The sequence below is a fragment of the Balaenoptera physalus genome, assembly GCF_965194825.1.
Source record: "Balaenoptera physalus genome assembly, chromosome: 3".
NCBI lineage: Eukaryota > Metazoa > Chordata > Mammalia > Artiodactyla > Balaenopteridae > Balaenoptera > Balaenoptera physalus.
The window spans coordinates 125505134-125532509 of NC_138890.1; the positions used below are offsets into that span (position 1 = coordinate 125505134).

The 27376-nt window shown below is 35.8% G+C and overlaps 1 protein-coding gene and 1 long non-coding RNA gene across 4 annotated transcripts; one reads left to right on the top strand and one right to left on the bottom strand.

Moving 5' to 3' along the window:
- Positions 1-486: 486 nt before the first annotated feature.
- PPWD1 (peptidylprolyl isomerase domain and WD repeat containing 1) lies at positions 487-27374 on the bottom strand. 3 transcript variants are annotated; one of them, XM_082457288.1, is made up of 11 exons: positions 27161-27374; positions 23900-24002; positions 21954-22054; positions 21693-21813; positions 13200-13647; positions 8927-9117; positions 7893-8082; positions 4600-4781; positions 3285-3366; positions 1784-1966; positions 487-747 (listed from the first exon to the last, which is right to left on the bottom strand). In XM_082457288.1, exons 1-11 carry the CDS (start codon positions 27348-27350, stop codon positions 604-606), a joined length of 1935 nt encoding a protein of 644 aa, XP_082313414.1. In that variant the 5' UTR covers positions 27351-27374; the 3' UTR covers positions 487-603. The 3 variants fall into 3 exon arrangements, with proteins under 3 accessions (XP_082313414.1, XP_082313413.1, XP_082313412.1); XM_082457287.1 differs by lacking the exon at positions 23900-24002 and having other exon boundaries at positions 27161-27273; XM_082457286.1 differs by lacking the exons at positions 23900-24002; positions 27161-27374 and adding an exon at positions 22481-22567.
- Positions 5500-6173, top strand: LOC309658632. The gene is made up of 2 exons (XR_014262339.1): positions 5500-5677; positions 6070-6173. It is a non-coding gene; the product is annotated as an uncharacterized lncRNA (long non-coding RNA).
- Positions 27375-27376: the final 2 nt, after the last annotated feature.

Below are 27376 nucleotides of genomic sequence, written 5' to 3' on the forward strand. Positions count from 1 at the left end.
TTTAGCTACATTAGAAAAATGATGTGAAAATAGTAAATGAATCAGTATATAAAACCAAGGACTCAGGTGTTCATTTATTCTGATTTTTATATTTGAAGAATATTTCCTAATTATTAAGGAATTAAAACACTTTTGACCAAAGGCACTTCCTATTTATTTATTGAAGTTTTACTTAGCACTACTTACTACTTAACAGTGATCAAAGGACAAAACTATTTGGCATGTAACACAAACCTTGTAAAAGGAAATGGTATATCACTGTCACATCCTGACCCTTTCTTATTGGATCTAAAGAAACATTTGAGGGCAGATTATCTGGCATATTTTTAAAAAGCTGAGGAACAAATGCATACCATTCTCATTGTTTAATATGGTTTTAAGTCTCATGAGAAATTATGTATAAGGAGTGCTATTTGCCTGAGTTTTGGTCCATTTCAGTTTATCACCTCTTAGGATGAGAAATAACTGCAAGAAAACTCAAAGGCAGAGTTTTTAAAAAATGGCCTTTAATGAAAAATATAAATCTTAAGAGCTTCCTTATGTAAAATAATCCCGTGTTTAATATATGTGTATATTTATAAAGACAATGAGACAAATTTTATTTTACTTGACAGTAATATTTATGATGCTGACATCCTCATAGGGCTTATCTGTTTTGGGATTGACTTTGACGTTGGAGATCCTCTGTACAACTTCCATTCCTTTAGTCACTCGTCCAAACACTGTGTGCTTATTATCAAGCCAAGGCTATGTTGGAGGACAAATAGAAAATCTTGGTGAACTCCAAATTCTTAAATCACACCCTCTGGGTGAGCAAATTAAAGAGAATTTAAACTTCAGCTTCATTTAAAAATATAATTAAAAAGATGTACTTTCACTTAGCAGCTTTTAAGAGTAATTTCCATGTTATATTAAAAAATATAAAAGCATAATCTAATGTTTAATTAAATATCTGCATCTTTCAGACCAAACAGCACTTGAAGATGTTTGCTGAAGGTAAGTCCTTTGCATGGCTTAAAGAATTATGGCTAAGGCTTTAAAAGTTTTCTGCAGGAATCTTACCCTGCACAAGAGGCAGTTTGGAATAGTTTAGGCAGCATGTGCTTTGGCATCAGAGAGAGAGGAGCTCAAACTCTGGCTCTGCTACTTACTTGACGTTTGTCAAGTTAATCAGGTCTCACTGTTTCCTCATCTGTTTTTTAAAACTGGGTATAGTGATAGTAGAAGTATTGTGAATATTACATGAGTTCATGTGCCTCGCAGACAATAGTTATAAGTATTTTTCCTTTACTGCTCGGTGCCTAATTCTAAAAAATAAAATGTATAATTTTTATAATTTTGTGGAACTGCATAGGAATAGAGCTAGATATTCTTACACTGTATTTCATCAAATCTACAATGTCATTGATTAAGGGCTGCATTCTGATTTCAGAGACATAAAAATGTGGGAAAAAATGTCTTAAAATTGGGAATTCTTACACTCTAATCCTCTCATTCTAAAGATGAGGAAACAAGTCCAGAGGTAAAATAATTTTTGGATTGTCCAATTAATAGTGGCAAAGTTGACTTAAACTGTAGTGTCCTGAATTACAAAAGTACTGTTTTACAAAGTAAAATCTGATTTGTTAGGTAATTTTACGTTTTCTTCTCTAAATTGTTTTCATTTTTATATCCTGGCATATATAAATAATGTAGAGAATAATAAAGCTCTCTTTTCTACTAAATTCACTCTTAGATCAAAACCTATGAATCTTTGGCTTATAGACAATGCTGTTCTACTTACCGTTGGTACTACTGTTATGAAAAACTGGGATCCATTAGTATTCGAGCCAGCATTGGCCATGCTGAGTGTATATGGTCTGTCATGTCGTAATGTTGAATGAAATTCATCTTCAAATTCTCCTCCCCATATGCTTTCTCCTCCCATACCAGTACCTGTTGGATCTCCTGTCTGAATCATGAAGCCCTTAACAGAAAGTAGATAAAATCACATTACACGTGTTACATATATGTATGCTTTGGAGTCTTATGTTTGTCAAGAGTGCTTTGTAGTCAATAAAATCTTAACTTTATTAACAGTCATTCTATAAAGTGATTTTATTAAACTCTTAGTTATACTTTAATTTGGATGATATATTTCCATTGCTTAACTGCTACCTTATTTCAATGATTGAAACAAAAATGTAAAGGTCTTTCCATTTATAGATAGGTACTATCTTGCTCAATAATCTAAAGCCAATTAATAATTTAGATAAGTTTTAGGATCTTACATAATGTGTTAGGTCTTAACATAATTGCCCCGCTCTTCTCTCTTCCCTTTCCCTAAACACTCTGGATTTTCTGGTGAGTCACTTCACTAATTCCTTCAGAACCCTGAAGTCTGATTTTTCCTTCTGGCATTTCTCCTGCCATTTCTTTCTTTCTTTTTTAAGTTTTTCTTTAAATTTATTTATTTTTATTTTTGGCTGCCTTGGGTCTTTGTTGCTGCACCCGGGCTTTTTCTCTAGTTGCGGCGAGCGGGGGCTACTCTTCGTTGCGGTTTGCAGGCTTTTCACTGGGTGGCTTCTCTTGTTGTGGAGCACAGGCTCTAGGCACGCGGGCTTCAGTAGATGTGGCACTCGGGCTCAGTAGTTGTGGCTCGTGCGCTCTAGAGTGCAGGCTCAGTAGTTGTGGTGCACGGGCTTAGTTGCTCCGTGGCATGTGGGATCTTCCCGGACCAGGGCTTGAACCCATGTCCCCTGCATTGGCAGGCAGATTCTTAACCACTGCGCCACCCGGGAAGTCCTCTCCTGCCATTTCTGACCTGCCAGTAATTAAGAACTACATCACTGCTCCATCCATTTTATGGAATGCTGCTCAACAAAATCCTGGGCTGAGTTCATTCTGCTCATCAGGTATTAATGGTAGTTTTCACAGATAAAGTGGCAACATGGCTCTGCTATTATTTAATCTTATCTTCTAGATCCAGACCTTATCTAGCCACTAGGAACTGGTTACCTTGGCTGTTGGTCTTATCTCAGCAAGATCCTTTATTCATTATCTGACCCTTTGCTTTAACTGCTTTAATTGCTGCAGTGTTTCTAAAAAGGTAACCATGCTATTATTCTTATCCTTGATTCTAGATCTGATTCATGACCATCCATTCTTCTTTTGACTTCCATAGTCCATTTTTCCTATTCCTAATAAACTGCTAAGTGTGAGAGAACAATATTCCTTAGGTTTTAAACCTCTTGTTATGGAATAACATACTATTCCTTAAATCACATAAAATTTGCATAACTGACCTTAATTATGCGATGAAATGTATGTCCATTATAATAACCATTTCTGCTGTGAACACAGAAGTTTTCCACTGTCTTAGGGCACCTAGTAAGACATATATTAAAAATATGAAAATTAATTGGAGCACCTTAGGACAGTTGTCTTTGTAGTTCAGCTTCCTAATGGTGTTTTCAGAATCTTCTGACAGTTTCAGGACAGTCTTTTTTTTCGTAATTTCTTCTGATCTCAGGACAAGCAAGAGTTGACAGGGCATTTAAGCAGTAGCCTATTCTTATAGTTTAATATAGTATCTGTAGATCATGACTGCTTATTATATTTGAGTTTGACAGTATTTAGATTCCAAAGTCATTGAGCAGTTTAAAAAAAAACAACCATAGCACCTTAACCCACTGCATATAGTGGGTTAAGTTCCTGGGAAAGGTAATTTTCTTATTAAAAAAATGATATAGTATGGTGATATTTCCTGACCAATGACTAATTCACTGATATGACAGCTACTAAATTTAATAAACTTTAAATGACAAGCACACATTCAGATACATTTTCTAAATAATATTAACTAATCTCATGAGATGATTTAATACAGTACTTTATCATGTAATAGCTCCTAAAGCTGGGAATGGCAGAGACAATCAGGAGAATCTGTACCAAGCACATCAGGGAATAGGCTTAATGGATGCATGGGTTCTGAATGCTTAAAATGAGATGGTCCAGGAGTCTAAAACTGCCTAGTTTTTTGTTCAATGCCATGATATGGTAAAACACTGGACATAAAACATTCATATCCAAAATAACTAAGTACTTTTAAGTCAAGGCATTATAAGAGATGTCATCTTTTGGATCAAGAATAGCCAGCCATACTGTATTATATTTAGTATTGTATGTTCATTCTGCAAACTTCTAAAACATCAGGAAGGAAAAATAATTATCCTCCCCTTAAAGATGTGCTTTGAGAGGAAAGCCAATTATAATAAGTGACCCACAAAACCTATAGTTGGAATGTGTAGTTGATGGTAGTGGTAATATATATTTGTTTATCACTTTACAGTTACATGCAGCACTGTCATAGCTACGATATTCTGTCCTTATAATAATAAACCTGTGAAGTATGTATATTGAAGTATGTGTATATATTTATAAAATTTTCCCATTTCCTAGCTTAACAGTTATCAGAAAGCTCAGGAAAGATGCTCTATCTAACATTTCAATTCTTCTAAATTCCTTAAGTCAAAATGACAAGAATTTTAAGTTGCATAGTTTCTTCAAATATACACATTTACACTGGTGTTTATTTACAACAACAAAAACAGTACATACTCAACAGGAAAAAGTTTGATGTGAATGTCTCCCATGCTCGTGTGGATAATGGCACTATCTGACACTCGTTTAGGTCCCTCGGCTTGAGTAGCTGCCATGACTTCTTCTTTAGAAGGTTTCTCATTAAAAACATCTCGGTCAGAATCCGCACTTTTTGTATCTTCTGGTTCTCGTTTAGTAAACTCAAGGAGGAAAATAAAAAGTGAGTAAATGAATTAAATTTTTCATCTGGTTAAAATTTACGAACAAGAAAATTTCATTTCTAATGAAGTATTTGAGGAAACTAAGAATTCACATCAGAATAAATGCTTATTTCAGGAATCACTTCCTATCATAGGATGTGTAAGGCAGCTAAATTATTTCTACACTTGTCTGATATGAAAATTCATATGACGAAGATGTATGATTTCAAATGGAATTTAATTTCTTTTTTGGTGGAAATTTTTATGGGTACCCATTTAACAAGATGCAGTTTTATTTGAGGTAGCTCTCTGCTTCTGCCTTCTACTATGTCCTACCTAACCTGCAATCTATTGCTTACTTTTCACTATTTAGATTGCCTGAGTAATTCCAGCTCTGCCACTTAACTAGTTATGTGACTTTGGGGAAGTAAATTGATTACTTTCATTTCCTCATTCATAAATGGGGATAATAATAAAAACTACCTCAAAATGGCACCTGATATGAAGATTCAATGAAGGGATGTAAAGTACTTAGAAAACAATGCCTAACGTATAGAAGGCACTATATACATATTAATAATTGTTATTTCTATGAGTAGGACCTTGTGCTGGTAGGATGAGGATTCAAAGATGAATCAGGAATGGATCGTGATCTTTTTTTTTGTCGTCAGAGCCCATCTGATCTATCTAAACCCTGAAGCTTGGAAGAAAGGATTACATTTTGAGTGAAGTTGTAGAAATCTCAGGATCCTCGGGGTCTATGGAGAATTGAGAAAAATCTTTCAGTTGTTGAAATTCTGGACTTCTCAAGGCCTGTTTCTTTTATTTCACTCTCAGTAAGCAGAAATCTTTTCCCCCAAGAAAGTTCTACTGGATGTCAACTAAGTTCCAGGAAGGTAAAGCTAGTGCCCAGGCCCTGTCTTGCCTGTCATTCCTTGATCGACTTGGATCAATTCCAAATAAAGGAACAACTAAGCTAGGATGTTACTGCCTTAACATATTATTCTCCAGTTATCAAAGGAATGGCATGTCTGTTGTACTATTATGTGAATTTTAAAAGTTATCTTGATTTAGTTCACATGTGGAACTATTAAAGTTCAAATTCTGTAAAATTTTACTTTTATTTCATGATAGTGGATTTGAAAAAGGGATACAAAATTTGTGTATATGTATAGCATTTTAGTTTTGCTTAAGAATATGTACATCTAATAAAAAAAATTCATGAAAATGTTAGCAGTATAAATACACAGTGAGTGACTTAACATTTTGTTTTTCTATTTCTTCAAAGTTTCCAAGGAACATGTGTGGTTTAATCAACATAAGCATAAACTCTGAGGAAAGATAAAGAAAGAAAATTTGTTAAAGTTTTTAAATAAAGTGGATGGAAAATTAGTATATGTGTTTTTAGTGTATATCAAGAATTATCTTTTATGATTTATTTTTACCTTCAAAACAGTTAAATTACAGGTAAAAACAAGAAAAATTATTTTCCTTTAACATATATTAAGAAATCTTTAACAATGACTTTGAAAGTTATACGCAAAATTCTCATCTTAAAAGAATATACCCATTTTAGGCTAAAAGCTTGGTTGGAGGAGATAAACTGCTATCCTACATTTACCAAATGCTGGTAACCTTCATAGCATCACAGCTGCTTCTAATGTGTCAGATGAACGAATGAGTATACTATAATGGGCCAGATACTTTACAAAACTGTGGAGTTTGGTATGTGAAGAAAACATAGTGCCCTGTAATTATGGATTTTATATTATCTTGAGGAAGAGAGGATAGTGTCAGAGACAACCCCCCACCACCAAAAATCAGCAAATTATTCCAAAAGTGTGACACATAACACAAGCAGGCACACCTAATCCAGACTTAATGTCAAGAGAAGGCTTCCAAGCTGAGACCTGAAGTATGAGTAGGAACTAGGGGGAGGTGTGTGGCTGGTAGAAGGAATAACCTGTGCAAACACCTACAAGTAAAAAGAACACTCAAGTCTTGTAAATGGGATCAAGTTCAGTATGGTCAGTATAGCAAATGAACTAAAAATGAAGAAAGGTCTTCCCTGGTGGCGCAGTGGTTGAGAATCTGCCTGGCAATGCAGGGGACACGGGTTCGAGCCCTGGTCTGGGAAGATCCCACATGCCGCGGAGCAACTAGGCCTGTGAGCCACAATTACTGAGCCTGCGCGTCTGGAGCCTGTGCTCCGCAATGAGAGGCCGCGATAGAGGCCCGCGCACCGCGATGAAGAGTGGCCCCTACTTGCCACAACTAGAGAAAGCCCTCGCACAGAAACGAAGACCCAACACAGCCATAAATAAATAAATAAAATTAAAAAAAAAAAAGACCTATGACTTTAAAAAAAGAACAAAAAAAAAACAAACAAAAAAATAAAAATGAAGAAAGATAAACTAGGAGGGCAGCTAATATAGATAGCTGGGGAGTTATTAAAGGATTTTAGGCAGAGAAATAATCACATTTGGGTCTTAGAAAGTCTCTGACTGTGAAGGATAGAATGCAAGCACAGAAGTCTCTACACTTCAGATTTTTCTGTTTGAACAATTAGAACAGTGCTACTCCTAGATAGCTTAGTAGTCTGATTTTAAGCCCAATCTTAGTTAACACTGCAAAGTACTTTTAGTTCTCCAGAAAAAAAAAAATCCCTCAGGAATGTACAATTCCAAGGTAGCATCATTACAATGGAATCAAAAGGTAAAAAAAGATATGTATGTAGAGAAGGAGGTGTGCAGGTTATGTTCAAGAGTAAAAGGTGAAAAATACTAAAACAAGAATTTTAAAAACTCCACAGCAAAAACTATTTTGGATGCAATCATTACCATAGCCACTTACTATCATCTTAGACAACACAAATAGTTGTAGAAGCCAGGTTGAAAAACGTTCAAAACAGGATGTAAAACAGTAAATACTTAAAATCAAACCCTAGTTAAAAATTCTACAATATTAATGTTATAAGATAGTATTCTGGTTGTTTAGAAAGTCTGCTATTATTGCCAACATTTTCTTCAGTTGAAAGCACAAGCTAAAAAAATAAAACTCCAACTAAACTGGAAGAAACATTAAAGTCTATCTCCTAGTACTTTCACATACCATATAAAATCTATTCTTTTTGAAAGATGTACAGACTATTGTTGGGTCAGCTTGAATATTCTGAAGAACAGGGTTTTCAGAAGCTTTCATTTCTATAGTAGTTGCAGCACGATGTTTTTTGGCTATTCCCTGGAACAACGCCAATTGCATCACTCTAATATTTTCTTGCTTGCCTAAGATCCGCACACACCTGGAAAATACAACAATATTTTATTCAACAAAATTATCAGGATTAACTCCAATTATAACAACTTTACAGATAAAAGCTAGGAATCAACTATATCCTTTATCTTTGTACAAAATAACTAGTGAAAGGTTTTTAAAAAGTGTTTCTCTACCTCTCCTTCTCCCCCCAAAAAGTTATTTTAAATTGGTAGCTATCTATAATTTTCAGATTAAAACAATAACAATCATTCAGTCATACAGCTTTAACCTATCCCTGTCATTTTAATCTTTCTGCAAGTCTTCAAAGATTTTGTATTGCCAAGAACTACAATATAAATTTGTTTATATGTGAGAATGTATAGCACAAGATTTTTTTCCTTTAAATATACTTTAAGTTATTTTCATTTACATTCTGTGATAGTATCTGATTAGAGCAATTTTGTTCTAAGACCAAATGGACTGTTTGCACAAAAGGCTTACTGTGGTTTCATACATTTTAACTTCTGATTTTATGTCTAGCAGGATGTAATGCTGAATTCTGTGGTTAAAATATTTGGCAACATTTAACATGAACCAGGCTAATTTAAATCAATAAGCAAAAGACAGACTGAAACTTGTTAAAAAAAAAAATTGAAACTATGCATATCTTCCTTCGATTTCTTTTACAAACATGAGTGGAAACTTTTTACATAAGATTATAAACAACCAAAAGACCACAGAAAAATCCAGTCAAAACATTTGGTTAAGTTTAGACATTTGGGACTATTCCACTTGTCTTAGAACAAACAAAACTCCCATTGTTTCCCAAAAGGAGGAAATGGTCCCTTAAAAGTACATTTTTAAAAAGCATAAATTGTATTAAAGCTTACCGGTTTGTTTCTACATTTATAACTTTAATGCCCAGCATTGTTCCATATAGCACAAAGTGTCCAGTTTCATCAAAAACTATATTAATTAATCTTACTGCATCCACCTTCTCCAATTCACGTTCTACAGCCATGCGTCGGCCAAATTCCATGTCTGGTAGCTGTTGCCTCATCTGCTGCAGTTCAGTAAACATCTAGGAAACAAACCATTTATTAACAAAAAATGTTACATGATAAAGGGAAAGAGAATTTAAATAAAAGCAGAGTATACATTAAGAGCCACTAACAGTTTATGTACTTATATATCTTCTTAAGGAGTATTCTAAACACTTGAAGCAGTAAATCAAAAGACGTTAGTAAGTTCAATCATAAAAAATAGTATTTATACTAGTTCTTCTAATGAAAAAAAATAAAAGAGTAAATATAACTACTGCTTTCTCTGCAGAAACAATATATCTGCTGCATTTTATAAGCCACAGACTAACACTTTCCAATAGAAATATAATGCAAACCACATACATAATTTAAAATTTTTTAGTAGCTACATTAAAGTAAAAATAAACAGATAAAATTAATCTTAATGTTTTATTCAACCCAATATATCTAAAATATTATCAAAAGATTTAAATTTAAGTAACATAAAAAATATAAAAAAGCAAAATAAAGATTAAAACATTAAGCAATATTTAAAAATTGAGATATATTCTTTTTTTCTTATATTAAGTCTTTGAAGTCCAGTGTGTATTTTATACTCAGTCCAGCTCAGTTTGGACCAGCCGCATACCAAGTGTTCAACAGCCATATGTGGTTAGTGGCTATTAAACTGGACAGTGCAGCTACGGACTGTGAGGTCCTTGTACAAGGATCATGGGCCTGCCATATAACAAGCACTCAATTTTTGTTGAATGAATGAACTCTTTTATGATTTCACTAATTTATAACAATTTCATAGTTCAGAAAATGTTTCAAGTTATTTTGGAGCACCATTACAGTTAATTATCATTAGGTAAATGTGGTTTAGGATAGACGAATATTTTTATGAGTGCCCTTTATTTTGGACATTTGGTTTACTTTTCTTTAGATATTTAATACACAGCTTTCAAGATGGAGGTCACATCTCAATTACTATGTACTATCACACTACCAGCCTCCCCAAAGATGTGATCTTTACAGTTTTCTAGATATTTAGGGCATCAAACTGCAGAAATCAAAAGTAGCTCTCTATTGCACATGAAAAGAAGTCAGGCTTATGTCCCATCTACTTTTTTTTATGCTTGCATTAACGAAATACCCAGTTTTTCTAGATATGGAAAGAACAACATACATAACTCCAAAAATGTAAAGGAGGTATGTGTTAGGGAACAACATGAGGCCAAGTTCTTAAAGAATAGCTAAAAAGCTTGGTCATTAGGGTTTCTTGTCTCCAGTCTCTGAGACTGATATATTGCTTTACTCATTTGCCAGAAATAGCCTAGATGCCAGACTACATTTTTGTAGTGTGGGACCCTTGATTATTTTTGCTAGAGAGAAGATCCATTTTCAAGACTTAAAGTCTGTACATGGCCATCTGCCCACATATATGTATTTAATACATTTAATCCAACCTTTTAAGCACATCAGTATCTTTTTTTTTTACAGTATTCTAGCTTTAATAGCTGGACCTCTGTAATACACAACTGCATGGCCATATGCAGTGCTCCTGATTAATAAAATACCAAAAGATACAACTTCATACCATCTAATTAAATTTGTCTATTAAACCAGGACTCTAACTAGTTAGAAGCTCCCTCCCTTAACATGGGACTGTGAGATTCTAGTCATTAACCAGTCATTAGCATTGTAAATAATTTAATTGGCATTTGCCTTTTTTTTTTTTTTTTGCAAACTCTCTCATTCTGAATTTCAACTTCTGTCATACACTTTGCTACTGACCTTCTCGTATTACCTTAGTCCTATAATTTCAACATATGTTAAAGACAACAGTGAAGAAATAGTGGATTGAACATCTCAGAGTATATGTGTTAAGAGATTTATATCTGGAGAATAGATTTTAAGTATTTCTTTTCTTAAGGAATCTGGGAAGAGCCGCAAGTTGTAAAGAGTTTTAAAATTATATTTAAGTTGAAACCAATATGTAGTTACCAGCCACCATTAAAGAAGAAAATATTAAAAGGAAAGGTTTCTCCTTCTCCTAAAAGCATAATGGAAAGCTATATTCTTCCAATAAGAAAATGAGTGGGCTTCCCTGGTGGCGCAGTGGTTGAGAATCTGCCTGCCAATGCAGGGGACACGGGTTCGAGCCCTGGTCTGGGAAGATCCCACATGCCGCGGAGCAACTGGGCCCGTGAGCCACAACTACTGAGCCTGCGCGTCTGGAGCCTGTGCTCCGCAACGAGAGGCCGCGACAGTGAGAGGCCCGCGCACTGCGATGAAGAGTGGCCCCCGCTTGCTGCAACTAGAGAAAGCCCTCGCACAGAAACGAAGACCCAACACAGCCAAAAATAAATAAATAAATAAATAAATTTAAAGGGGAAAAAAAAAAGAATGTGATCTTTCCATTTAAAAAAAAAAATAGAAAATGAGTTATGAGGATGATTTGATTAGCAAAAAAATCTTCCCTTTTGTCTGGATTCATATTCCTTCAGGCAGATGATCAACCCAACGTGTTACTACTTGCCACCAAACAAGAGTATCACTAATAAGGGTGATAACATTTTTGAAGCGCTTAATTCAGGGAATCTAATGTAAACTGGTGACTACCAAGACTGTATAATTGACACCATCATACAGTAAACATTATCACTACAAAGGTTCAACCCACAGCCTTTCAGAGGATTCAACATACCATTAGCAGTTAGAGAACCACATGATGGAAACACGTGATGAGACTCAAATATCCACAAAAAGCAATTACCTTAGCATGGATAAAAACTCTTATTCTACAACTACATGCTCTAATAAATTCTTTTTTTTTTTTTTTTTCTGTTTCATTGGCCACGCTGCACAGCATGCAGGATCTTAGTTCCCCAACCAGGGCAACCCATGCCGCCTGCAGTGAAGCGTGGTGTCTTAACCACTGGACTGCCAGGGAAGTCCCAATAAATTCTTGTTAGCCGTAATTATGTGTCAAGTATTGTTCTTAATGCTGGAAATACAATCATAAGCAAAACAGATACAGGACCATAAATCACATACAGTTTAGTTAACTGGGGGTTGATACACATTAATCATATAATAAACCAAATATTCTAAAAGAAAATAAACAGTGATACAACAACCACATTAAAAAAAAAAAAGTTGTCTGAGACTGTAAGAACAGTGGAAAATTACCAGGGAAAATGACTCTTCAAGATTTGAAGGATGAGTTCAATAGGTAATGGGAGGAACGGGGAGAGGGGTCACTCCACACATGAGGGACAGCATATGCAAAGGCCCTGTGGTGGAAGACATAGTCAAGAACTGAAAGAAGGTCTGACTGGCTAGAGTAAGAGGTAGTAGAGGTAGGTTGAAGGCACAATATGGCAGGCCACAATTTGGTCTTGATCCTAAGAACAACAGGTAGTCACTAAGAGATTCAAAGTATGACAATATCAGATATGTGCTTTGAAAAGATTCCTTTGGGTGTAGCATGAATAACAGATTAGGAGGAAGCCAGAATAGATGCAGGGAGTAGTCCAGGCAATAGGCCAGGCAAAAGATCATGAGCTAGGGTAGTGACAGCTGTGCTCAAAGAAATGTATGTAAAGTATATGTAGAAAGTAAAATTAACAGGACTCATGATTAATTAAATAGAGTGGTAAGGAAAAACAGGTAAAGATGACTCAGGTTCTGGCTTGTGCAAGCAGATGGATATTTGTGCCATTCACGAAGACAGCAAAAATAAATAAATAAAATAAAAGGATATAATAGAAAGCTGGAAAAATAAATTTGGAAGTAGTCATACAGACAGGAGTGTAGAGTGAGAAGAGAAGGGGGCCTAGCATGGGTTTTGAGGATCTCAAAAGAAGGAGCTTGCAAACAAAACAAAACTGAAAAAAAAGACAAATAAGTATAAGAAAACTGGCTCAGAATTTATCATATCATAAACCTAAAGAAGGGAGTTTTGAAGAGCAACAATGCAAGACAGCAGACAGCTGAATAATATCTTTAATGTGCTAAGAGATAATGATCATCAATCTAAATGTCCATATCCAGGAAAAAAAATCTTTTAAGAAATAGCACAAAATAAAGACATTTTCACAAAAGTAAAATCTGATTAAATTTATATGGCACTTACACTTAGTGATTCATCAAAGACTCTCATGAGTTTTCCAGTTAAAAATCTGAAAATTCTAACTTTTCTATCAGAACCAATAGTAGCTATTTTCTTCCCATCAGGTGAAAAACATATGCTGGTTGGATAAGCCTTGCACTTGGCAAATTCATATAAATCTGTGTCAGTTTTATATTCCCAGTTCACATTTTTGGGGAATTTATATTCATGAAGAGGACCGGTCCAGTATTCAATCATTCCAGATTTGTCAGAAGACACTATTGCTTTGTAAACTGGGTTTAGCCGTATCTGAGTAAGAGGTGATATATGGAGTTTGTCAAAAATATGTAGCGGCTGGTTATCTCCTCGACCATCATAAATGAAAATTTTTCCTGTACTCTTCTCAGAAGCAGCAACTGAAGATATGGCATCCCCTGGGCAATAGATCCACTCACACTGTCCAGGAAAATAGCTAAAATAGTAAAGAATTGAGGGGGGAAAAAAAGAGGTCAATACAAGAAGTAAGCATCCTTCCTCATTCTCATCACCAAAAAATGTCCTGGCCAGTGATTTACTTGTTTTGGATTCTTTGCTCAGAAGTAGCAGACAGAGGTACAGAATGGGGAAGAATAAGAATACCTACTGATTTTTCTCTTTCTGACTTCATCAATGCAATGATAATAACTTCTGAGGATTTATCAAACCACAGGAAGAGAACTGCATACAGCAGATCATTTACAAGGAAACCTGAACAGACGTGGGCCTTAAAATACTCCAGGGCATTGTTTTTTGGATCTTTGTCTATGTCTCCATCTATGTATAACTTACTTTTAAAGGTTAGCATGTAACAGTATACTTCACAAATCCATTCTTGAAATATTTAACATACAAATATTTTAGTCATGACTATGCTCAACAGAAAAACATTCTGATATCACACTCTCATTATCAGTTGCTTGATCTTACAACTATGAGCTTTGAACATGCTACCTGATAAAGTGTAAAAGAACTGGACAGATTTAATCAACATACAAAACTTATATATTCAATTGTGCGTTGTCTCCTTCAAAATAGTCAGTCTGAGAAGTTACACAGTTATTCCAATGATTGAGGTAATGTTCAAAACCTTTTAGGGACTCTTAGAATTTCTATCAAAGCTTAAAAACTATACGCATACCTTGGAGAGATTGCAGGTTTGGTTCCAGACCACTGCAATAAAGCAAGTCACATGGATTTTTTGGTTTCCCAGGACATATAAAAATTTATGTTTACACTACCTGTAGTCTATTAAGTGCGCAATTGCACTATGTCTAAAAATATAAATATATATAAATATATGGCTATACGTACCTGAATTAAAAAATATTTTATTGACTCCCTCTTGCGAGAGCACCAGAATCACAACTAACTGCTGAACAATCAATGACAGGAAGACACTGGAACGCATCAAAAAAGATACCCCACATCCAAAGACAAAGGAGAAGCCACAATGAGACGGTAGGAGGGGCGCAATCACAATAAAATCAAATCCCATAACTGCTGGGTGGGTGACTCACAAACTGGAGTACACGTATACCACAGAAGTCCACCCGCTGGAGTGAAGGTTCTGAGGCCACGTCAGGCTTCCCAACCTGGGGATCCAGTAACAGGAGGAGGAATTCCTGGAGAATCAGACTTTGAAGGCTAGCGGGATGTGATTGCAGGACTTCGACAGGACTGGGGTAAACAGACTCCACTCTTGGAGGGCACACACAAAGTAGTGTGAGCATGGGGACCCGGGGAAGGAGCAGTGACCCCAGAGGAGACTGAACCAAACCTACCTACTAGTGTTGGAGGGTCACCTGCAGAGGCGGGGGATGGCTGTGTCTCACCGTGAGGACAAGGATACTGGCAGCAGAAGTTCTGGGAAGTATTCCTTGGCGTGAGCCCTCCCAGAGTCTGCCATTAGCCCCACCAGAGCCGGGTAGGCTCCAGTGTTGGGTCGCCTCAGGCCAAACAACCAACAGGGAGGGAACCCAGCCCCACTCATCCACAGAAAAAGTGGATTAAAGTTTTGCTGAGCTCTGCCCACCAGAGCAACAGCCAGCTCTACCCACCACCAGTCCCTCCCATCAGGAAACTTGCACAAGCCTCTTCGATAGCCTCATCCACCAGAGGGCAGACAGCAGAAGCAAGAAGAACTACAATCCTGCAGCCTGTGGAACAAAAACCACATTCACAGAAAGATAGACAAGATGAAAAGGCAGAGGGCTATGTACCAGATGAAGGAACACGATAAAACCACAGAAAAACAACTAAACAAAGTGGAGATAGGCAACCTTCCAGAAAAAGAATTCAGAATAATGATAGTGAAGATGATCCAGGACCTCAGAAAAAGAATGGAAGCAAAGATCGAGAAGGTGCAAGAAATGTTTAACAAAGACCTAGAAGAATTAAAGAACAAATAAACAGAGATGAACAATACAATAACAGAAATGAAAAATAAACTAGAAGGAATCAATAGCAGAATAACTGAGGCAGAAGAACGGATAAGTGACCTGGAAGACAGAATGGTGGAATTCACTACTGCGGAACAGATTAAAGAAAAAAGAATGAAAACAAATGAAGACAGCCTGAGAGACCTCTGGGACAACATTAAACGTAACAACATTCGCATTATAGGGGTCCCAGAATGAGAAGAGAGAGAGAAAGGACCCAAGAAAATATTTGAAGAGATTATAGTCGAAAACTTCCCTAACATGGGAAAGGAAATAGCCACCCAAATCCAGGAAGTGCAGAGAGTGCCAGGCAGGATAAACCCAAGGAGAAACATGCCGAGACACACAGCAATCAAATTGGCAAAAATTAAAGACAAAGAAAAATTATTGAACGCAACAAGGGAAAAACGACAAATAACATACAAGGGAGTTCCCATAATGTTAAAGCTGATTTCTCAGCAGAAACTCTACAAGCCAGAAGGGAGTGGCATGACATACTTAAAGTGATGAAAGAGAAGAACCTACAACCAAGATTACTCTACCTGGCAAGTATCTCATTCAGATTCGACAGAGAAATCAAAAGCTAAGAGAATTCAGCACCACCAAACCAGCTCTACAACAAATGCTAAAGGAACTTCTCTAAGCGGGAAACACAAGAGAAGACAAGGACCTACAAAAACAAACCCATAACAATTAAGAAAATGAGAATAGGAACATACATATCGATAATTACCTTAAACGTGAATGGATTAAATGCTCCAACCAAAAGACACAGGCTCGCTGAATGGATACAAAAACAAGATCCATATATATGCTGTCTACAAGAGACCCACTTTGGACCTAGGGACACATACAGACTGAAAGTGAGGGGATGAAAAAAAGATATTCCATGCAAATGGAAATCAAAAGAAAGCTGGAGTAGCAATACTCATGTCAGATAAAATAGACTTTAAAAATAATGATTGTTACAAGAGACAAGGAAGGACACTACATAACGATAAAGGGATCAATCCAAGAAGAAGATATCACAATTATAAATATATATGCACCCAACATAGGAGCACCTCAATACATAAGGCAACTGCTAACAGCTATAAAAGAGGAAATCGACAGTAACGCAATAATAGTGGGGGACTTTAACACCTCACACCAGTGGACAGATCATCCAAACAGAAAATTAATACGGAAACACAAGCTTTAAATGACACAGTAGACCATACAGATTTAATTTATAGGACATTCCATCCAAAAACAGCAGATTACACTTTCTTCTCAATTGCGCAAGGAATATTCTCCAGGAGAGATCACATCTTGGGTCACAAATCAAGCCTCAGTAAATTTAAGAAAATTGAAATCATATCAAGCATCTTTTCTGATCACAACACTATGAGATTAGAAATCAATTACAGGGAAAAAACATAAAAAACACAAATGCGTGGAGGGTAAACAATACGCTATGAAATATCCAGGAGATCACTAAAGAAATCAAAGAGGAAATCAAAAAATACCTAGAGACAAATGACAACAAAAACACAACAATCCAAAACCTATGGGATGCAGCAAAAGCAGTTCTAAGAGGGAAGTTTATAGCAATACAAGCCTACCTCAAGGAACAAGAAAAATCTCAAATAAACAATCTAACCTTACACCTAAAGAAACTAGAGAAAGAAGAACAAACAAAACCCAAAGTTAGTAGAAGGAAAGAAATCATAAAGATCAGAGCAGACATAAATGAAATAGAAACAAAACAATAGAAAAGATCAATAAAACTAAAATCTGGTTCTTTGAGAAGATAAACAAAATTGATAAGCCATTAGCCAGACTCATCAAGAAAAGAGAGGACTCAAATCAATAAAATTAGAAAAGACAAAGGAGAAGTTACAACAGACACCGCAGAAATACAAAGCATCCTAAGAGACTACTACAAGCAACTCTATGCCAATAAAATGGACAACCTGGAAGGAATGGACAAATTCTTAGGAAAGCATAACCTTTCAAGACTGAACCAGGAAGAAATAGAAAATATCAACAGACCAATCACAAGTAATGAAATTGAGTCTGTGATTAAAAATCTTCCAACAAACAAAAGCCCAGGACCAGATGGATTCACAGGTGAATTCTATCAAACATTGAGAGAAGAGCTAACACCCATCCTTCTCAAACTCTTCCAAAAAACTGTGAGGAAGGAACGCTCCCAAACTCACTCTAAGAGGCCACCATCACCCTAATACCAAAACCAGACAAAGATACTACAAAAAAAGAAAATTACAGACCAATATCACTGATGAATACAGATGCAAAAATCTTCAACAAAATACTAGCAAACACAATCTAACAACACATTAAAAGGGTCCTACACCATGATCAAGTGGGATTTACCCCAGGGATGCAAGGATTCTTTAATATATGCAAATCAATCAATGTGATACACCATATTAACAAACTGAAGAATAAAAACCATATGATCATCTCAATAGATGCAGAAAAATCTTTTGACAAAATTCAACACCCATTTATGATAAAAACTCTCCAGAAAGTGGGCATAGAGGGAACCTACCTCAACATAATAAAGGCCATATATGACAAACCCACAGCAAACATCATTCTCAATGGTGAAAAACTGAAAGCATTTCCTCTAAGATCAGGAACAAGACAAGGATGTCCACTCTCACCACTATTATTCAACATAGTTTTGGAAGTCCTAGCCATGGCAATCAGAGAAGAAAAAGAAATAAAAGGAATACAAATTGGAAAAGAAGAATTAAAACTGTCACTGTTTGCAGATGACATACTATACATAGAGAATCCTAAAGATGCCAGCAGAAAACTACTAGAGCTAATCAATGAATTTGGTAAAGTTGCAGGATACAAAATTAATGCACAGAAATCTCTTGCATTCCTATACACCAATGATGAAAAATCTGAAGGAGAAGTTAAGGAAACACTCCCATTTACCAGTGCAAAAAAAAAGAATAAAATACCTAGGAATAAACCTAGCTAGGGAGACAAAAGACCTGTATGCAGAAAACTATAAGATACTGATGAAAGAAATTAAAGATGATACCAACAGATGGAGAGATATACCATGTCCTTGGATTGGAAGTATCAATATTGTGAAAATGATTATACTACCCAAAGCAATCTACAGATTCAATGCAATCCCTATCAAATTACCAATGGCATTTTTTACAGAACTAGAACAAAAAATCTTAAAATTTGTATGGAGACACAAAAGACCCTAAATAGCCAGAGCAGTCTTGAGGGAACAAAACGGAGCTGGAGGAATCAGACTCCCGGACTTCAGACTATACTACAAAGCTACAGTAATCAAGATAGTATCGTACTGGCACAAAAACAGAAATATAGATCAATGGAAAAGGATAGAAAGCTCAGAGATAAACCCACGCACCTATGGTCAACTAATCTATGACAAAGTAGGCAAGGATATACAATGGAGAAAAGACAGTGTCTTCAATAAGTGGTGCTGGGAAAACCGGACAGCTACATGTAAAGGAATGAAATTAGAACACTCCCTAGCACCATACACAAAAATAAACTCAAAATGGATTAGAGACCTAAATGTAAGACTGGACACTATAAAACTCTTAGAGGAAAACATAGGAAGAACACTCTTTGACATAAATCACAGCAAGACCTTTTTTGATCCACCTCCTAGAGAAATGGAAATAAAAACAAAAATAAACAAATGGGACCTAATGAAATTTAAAAGCTTTTGCACAGCAAAGGAAACTACAAACAAGGCGAAAAGGCAACCCTCAGAATGGGAGAAAATATTTGCAAGTGAATCAACGGACAAAGGATTAATCTCCAAAATATATAAACAGCTCATGCAGCTCAATATTAAAAAAGCAAACAACCCAATCCAAAAATGGGCAGAAGACCTAAATAGACATTTCTCCAAAGAAGACATACAGATGGCCAAGAAGCACATGAAAAGCTGCTCAACGTCACTAATTATTAGAGAAATGCAAATCAAAACGACAATGAGGTATCACCTCACACCAGTTAGAATGGGCATCATCAGAAAATCTACAAACAAATGCTGGAGAGGGTGTGGAGAAAAGGGAACCCTCCTGCACTGTTGGTGGGAATGTAAATTGATACAGCCAGTATGGAGAACAGTATGGAGGTGCCTTCAAAAACTAAAAAAGAATTACCATATTACCCAGCAATCCCACTACTGGGCATATACCCAGAGAAAACCATAATTCAAAAAGACACATGCACCCCAATGTTCACTGCAGCACTGTTTACAACATCTAGGTCATGGAAGCAACCTAAGTGTCCATCAACAGATGAATGGATAAAGAAGATGTGGTACATATATACAACGGAATATTACTCAGCCATAAAAAGGAATGAAATTGGGTCATTTGTAGAGATGTGGATGGATCTAGAGACTGTCATACAGAGTGAAGTAAGAGAGAAAGAGAAAAACATCGTATATTAACACATATATGTGGAACCTAGAAAAATGGTACAGATAAACCGGTTTGCAGGGCAGAAATTGAGACACAGACGTAGAGAACAAACGTATGGACACCAAGGGGGGAAAGTGGAAGGGGGGTCGGGAGAGGGGCGTGGTGTGATGAATTGGGAGATTGGGAGTGACATATATACACTAATATGTATAAAATGTATAACTAATAAGAACCTGCTGTATAAAAAAATAAATAAAATTCAAAAGTTCAAAAATATATATTTTATTGCTAAAAAAAATGCTAATTGTCATCTGAGCCTTCAGCAAGTCATAATCTTTTTGTAATAGTAACATCAGAGATCACTGACCACCGTAACAAATACAAAAATAATGAAAAAGTTGAAATATTATGAGAATTTCCAAAATGTGAAATAATGACACAAACTGAGCAAATGCTGCTGGGAAAATGGTGAGTATAGACTTGTTCATGCAGGGTTGCCACAAACTTCTATTTGCCCAAAACCCCACAGTATCTGTGAAGCACAATAAAACAAGATATGCCTGGTGCTCTTTCAATATCCTCAAAGGGGGCAAATGTTCAACATTTATGAATAGATTTGATTTTTTAAAATAGCTAAAGTCTGAGGGAAACAAAGCTGGGGAATAAGACACATGATCAATAGGTATTTCTATTTGTAGTCAAAAAATAAGTTCTAACCACAAATAATGAGACTGATTTCCTTCAGTGTCTCATAAACTGATTTTGAAGGAAATTCCAAAGAATTCCTGCTACATACTGAATTGTGTACTTCCAACCCCCTACTCCTCCAATTCATATGGTGAAGCCCACATCTCCAAAGTGACTGTATCTGGAGAAAGGGTTTTAAAGAGGTAATTAAGGTTAAATGAGATCATAAAGGTGAGGCCCTAATCCCACAGGCCTGTGGCCTTCTAAGAAGTGGAAGAGTAAAATATTCCCCACTCTTTCCCGTCTCTAATGAGGACAAAGTGTGAAACCTGGAAGAGAGTCCTCACCAGAAACCACACCCTGCTGGAACCTTGATTTTGGACTTTCCAGCCTCCGAAACTGTGAGAAAATAAATTTCTGTTGCCTAAGCTACCCAGGATATGGTCTTTTGTTTAATCTCATTACTGTACAGTCTAAACACATAGTTTGGATGTCAGTATACTTCAAAGTTAAAATAACCAACAACTCCAAAAATGTGCATAAGCCTTATACAAACACAATGCCATGTTACTGAAATAAGCATAACAAGGAAGTTAATTCTATGCACCAGTAAATTAGACATGATGGATACTCATTAATTTATTAAGTAGTGTCAAATGGATAAAATGAATCCTTGTTGTGGCGCTGTTGGGACATTTCTGCTGTAATTAATGACAAAAAACACAGCAGGAGCTCCCGAACAGCATTGTAACAAGGATTCATAATATTTAATTTTCCAAAGTAAAATCAAAAGTCACATTTTTTAATGGAATGGTAATATATTCTGTTTAGAAATACCTATGGAACAGGGAAGTTTAGTTCAAGAATTCTTCCGCTAAGTTAAAAAAATATATACTTTAAAAAAGACTCACCCAAGCTTCAGCATATTGATCATGTCAAAGTTCACTACATCAAACACCTTCATTGCTTTATCATCACCCACGGAACAGAACAATGCTCCCTCAGAGCTAATTGCAATACTCTCAATAACTCCTATTTAAATAAATCAAATTAACACATTCTAGTAAACACCAATGAAATGGACATAATTGAAAGAAAAAATATTTTAAAAGAAACTTTAATCAGTACAGTTTAAAAGAGAGCCAAAAAAAAAAAAAAAGTGAAATTCTTACCTAGGTGACTGCGAAAATGTTTAACAAATTCAATCCCCTCTTCTACTTTTTTCCAGAATTTAACATGTCCATCATGACTGGCAGTAATAATAAAGTCTGTCCTGCATATATAAAATTGTAGAAGTTAATTTCTAAAACAGATCTATGAATCACTTAGTACTCCCAAAGCAATCATTCACTGAGAATCTTGGACTCTTAAATAACAGGTTAAAAAAAAAAAACCTTCCTTTATGCAGACCACTATATCACTATATTAGCGTAGACAGAACATTGCAAAATTTGATGCTCTTTTTTGGATATCATAACAGCTTCCGCTGCACTAATTTTAAATCCAAGAGCTAGGATCAGAATTGAGCTAGAACTTGACATTAAAAAAAAAAAGAAAAAGAAAAAGAAAACTCTCACCAGGAATCACTAGATCTTAGGGTCCTTTAATGCTAAAATTACCCTATAGGCAGTCTTTTCACAGGGAAAATGTACTATCTTTCAGAAGCTGATAAATAATTAAATTCCAACATACTACTTACATATACAGCAAAATTCAATGTAAGTTTGTTTCAGATACTATCCAAGGTATTTTGATTGTTTAAGTATCAAAATCTTGTACAGTATAGCCTCCTCTGTCAGGTATATAAAAATAGAAACCATTTGTTGAAACCTAGTAAATGTCAAGTACTCTACATACATTATCTTAGCTACAACTACCTTTACAGCAACTTTATTAGGATGAATATTTTTTACCACCTTTTTAAAAATTAGGAAATAGTTTTAAAATGTTAAATGTATTTGCCACAGGTCCATAGCTGGAGAGCAGCATTCAATACTGGGTCTGCCTAACTTCAAAATCTAGGTTTCTATAAAATCTTCAAAAATCTTTCTATTACACCCTGCTGACTTAGGTTAAACAAAGAAACTTGGAGTGATAGAATGCTAGTCCTATATGCTGCTTTATACACTGACAACTTTGGACTAGGAAAAAAGAGTTAATATTTGGTTAAAATTATCCCATAAATGAAATATAAAGATATTTAATTTAAATCTTTAACTGTCTCCAAGAGATCAAGAATAGACTGATCCAAAGAGCAACAACTCATCTTCTTCTTTCCATGCTCACTGCCAATATCATCCCAGCCACTATCATATCTCATCTAGGTTTCTGTATTAACCTCCTAACTGCTCTCTCTGTATCCATTCTTGCTCTATTTGAATCCATTCATCTCACCACAGCCAGAGTGATCTTAAATATATATATATATAATATATGCATATATATATATGGTGTTACTCTCCCAATCAGGTTCAAATTCCATATAAGAAATAGAAAACCCTCTGGGGTTTAGTCCTTGCCTTTTTCCTCCAGCCTCATCTGCCATTTAACCCCTCTAAATCTGCTTCCTTATCTGTAAAATGTAGATGATACTACCTTATAAGATTGTTAAGATAAATGAAATAATTTATGAAAAAGCCTTGGCACTGTACCTGGACATAATATGCACTCAACAAAGAGCAGAATATTACTATTATTATTATTATCCTTCTACAAATCCCTATTCAGCTATTTTGAAGGTCCTGTGACATTTCCAGAATGTCTTAGATCTCATCATTTTCCCCATTAGTACTGAAGAGGCCAGCTACCAATTACTCCCATCTTATCTAATAGACTCTTCTTCATGGAAGCTCAGACACTACCTGGACCATCCCCTTTTGGCATTTATCTCCAAAAGACATGTACACAAACCAGGGAATTTTGTCTTAGAGAATGCATTCCTTGTATGATATAGGAAAGACCATGTAGGTCTTTATTTAACATAAACTATTACAAAACCTATGGAATGAAATAGAAATCCTTAATATCATAAAGCTACTTCTACAAATCCATCTCAAAATTGAAGCATTTTAAAAAAGGATAAACTTCTCAGAAAAAAATTAAGATGTGATAGACTTACTTGGTGCACACCACATGGGTGATAACATCTCTATGCATGTAACTGCGCTCATACATGGATGCACTGGGGAGATTATCAAGATAGACTCTTTCAAACTCTAGAACTAAGGAAAAAAAGTAAAGAAAAATATTTTTTAACAACTGGAATGCTATTTTGTATTTTCTTCTAGATTTTAATTTCTCTCAATTCACGTATAATGAAAAAAAAATCCAGTGTCAGTTATGTCAGTTGTAACTTATTATTTCACAGTACTGAATAGCACCATTATTTAGTCGGTCATAACAGGTTCTCAAGTACTATACAGACGTTTAACTGTTCCCAGAACTTAAGAATTGCGTGGTTCTGGCTTAATATAAAGGTTCCATTAAAAACCAAAAATCTTAAAGTTTCATGAAAATATCACAACCATATTTCTAACCATGTAGATCCAATTATTAGTGCTCATTTAAATAAGTAATAAGAGGCCAGTGACAATCTAGAATGTCTCAGTTTATCTTGAAGGCAATGATCCTCTTTGAAGTCACTGATACCAGGTTTGAAACAGGTAAACAAGATAAATGCTTAGATTTTTGGAGCTGAGAAAATTCTAGAGAATATCCAGTTGAGTGCTTCTCAAACCTTTCCCAAGGGCAAAACATTTTTAAGAGTGGTAATCTGAGGAAATATCTCATTATATGAGCTATGAAAAATTTTACTAGTAAAAAATGCCATTATACTTGTAACCAACAAAACAATCCATGATGGCCAAACACGCCTATAAAAAGTTCCTAAATTAAGCATGACTGTTTCATGGTTTTTCATAACTACTATATAGCAGACTCAAAGTTGTATCCAACAAATTACTTTTCCCTTCATTTTTAGTAACAGAACCCCTGTTTTTATATGGGAATATTGACATCCAGCCACAAGATCTTTCTCACCATCTCTGCAATTAGGTGTGACCAAATGCCAATGAGATAAAAGTGAAAGTGTCGTGTAACAGTCAAGAAGTCTCCTTGAAGAGTTGTGCCCTTCTTCCCTTATTCAGTCCTACAGCTGGGAACTGGGAGATAAGCACTGTTAATTCTAACAAACACTAAGGACAAAGATGAGGTCCATACCCTAGTGACGTTTGGGCAGGAAGTTGGAAAGAACCTAGGTCCCTTTGGAGCCTCCACACCAATCCTAGATTGTCTACTTTAGGACTTTTATCTTTTTAATGTTACTGTCATATTGAATTTTTCTGTAATATGCAGCTAAATTTAATCCTATCTGATGCATATTCCTTTTGTTGTTTGTTAGTTCACTTGTTGAACAGATATTTATTGAAAACAAACTAGGTTCCAAAAGACATGGACATAAAGAAGAATTAACACATAGTTCCTGTCCTTGAGAAACCATCAGTTTAATTAAACGTAATGCCATATCATCATTTATAGTGTCTTTCTGAAAATGTGTACAAAAGTCCAATGTCCAAAGAACATGTTAAAGGGGATGGTTCCATTTCTAGAAAGTTTTAAACCCCTGTCCTTTTAGATAAAATCTTCAATGATATTTTTCTAACATTTCAGACGTTTTTAAATTTCAACTTTTTCTTCAAACTGAATACACTACTGACTGGCTTAAATAGAATAAACATCTAATTGTCTCAACTGTATCAAGTTTATAAGCTTTTTGTCTCCTAATGCTAATATCAGCACTTTGATATTTTTGGATTTTTCCATTCCCTCCACTCATTTACACAAAAAAAGGACATGAAATCTAGTGCAAGAAAATAATTACGAGCATAAACATTATAATATTCAATTATTCCATACTTATTGAGTATCTGCTATATGCAAAGCACTGTACCAAGCACTGGAGCAAAACAGGCATGTTCTTTGCACTTATATGTTTACAGTCTTAACAGTGAAGAGAAACATTAATCAGACAATCATATGAATAAATATACAATTAAAAATGTAGCAAGTGTAATGAGGAAACAATTGCTATGGAAACACTTAACAGACAGACTTAGTAGTAAAAAAAAAAGGTAATGCACTTTAAGGGTGTTAATGTACAATGTTCAAAAAAGTAGCTTCTTCAAAATTCGGATACATAAAATTTGAAGGCTACCTATAAATTCAGTGTGATAAACATACCTCAGATTTATGATCAATGTGCTTTAGAAACCTAGCCCAGACTGGAGAAGTCACAGGTTTCCCAGAGGAGGTGATAGCTGAGCTGAGTGCTAAAGGTTGAACAATAGTAGGTTAAGTGAAATGGGTGAGGGAAATTATTCCATGTAGAGACACCATGACAGCCAAACAGGCATTCACAGGAGAAAAAGGGCATGCCCAATTCTCAAGTGTTTTAGTATGGCTGGAGCACAGAGTAAGAAGGAACTACAAGGGTTTGGTAGAGGGAAGTAATGGAAATGTGCTGAGGGAGGTAAGGAGAAATCATATCAAGAAGGACCTTGTATGCTATGTTAGGGAGCTTGGACTTTGTTTTGAAAATAATGAGAAATCACTTAAAATTTTTAAGTAGGGAGAGTAATAAAGATTTGAACTTTCAGAAAGATCACATTTTAATGGTCTTACACGTTTAAGGAAAACATTTCAAAGAACTTGAAAAATAAGAAAATTTAATATGTCCCTTTCACCACTGCCCCCCCGCCCTTTTTTGGACCACCCTTTTTAGTTGATAAAATTGTCACTAATCCACGTTAGTGGCAAAATGCTTCAGGCCATGGTATCTCACGAGTATGGTTTGAAAACCACAGACCTTGGTTTTTAGATGAAAGATTTGTGATCCAGGAAACTTATGTAACTATGTCAGAAAACTCATCAGTGGAAGAGTCAGGATTGAAATTACCTTTACCTATTCTTTACCACTCTAAATAGGCACCGCCTGCCCCGGCGGCCCAACACACTACACCACTCTTGAACTGACAACCTTAAATAGAACCAGTATTCTTATCCACATCTGCTAAACGGGGTTAAAAATTCCAACCTCATACGTCTGCTGTACGGATTAAACGAGAGGCGCCAAACACGTAAGTACCGGCATAAATTAGCTTTAGCATCTATTGTAACAAATCAGAGATTAATTGTGTTAGATATTATCAAAAAGACGCTTTACTCAAACCAAATAACTATTTCGGGAGTAAAGAACGGCCAGAAGTGAGAAGACGACCCTCTGTTCCAAGGGCACAAATCCTCCGTTTTGGGGTCTGGCTTGAACTCTCCTACTCGGGGGACACAGCATTCCAACCTGCCCTGTGCCTATCTCTGTAGCTACCTTTCCTCTTCTTGACCAGCGTTGCCTCTACAGGTAAGGGCCCAACCCAGCGCTCTTCATTTTCTTCTTCGTTCTCTTGGGCCACAGCCACTACCAGCTCTCCCTCGCCGAGTTCCGTTTTTTCAGGTTCCTCCGGGTCCCGGCGCCTTCTCCTTCTCAGCTGTGACTCGCTGCCACCTTCGGCCGCCATGTTGTCCGAATCGTCAGAAAAGGCGC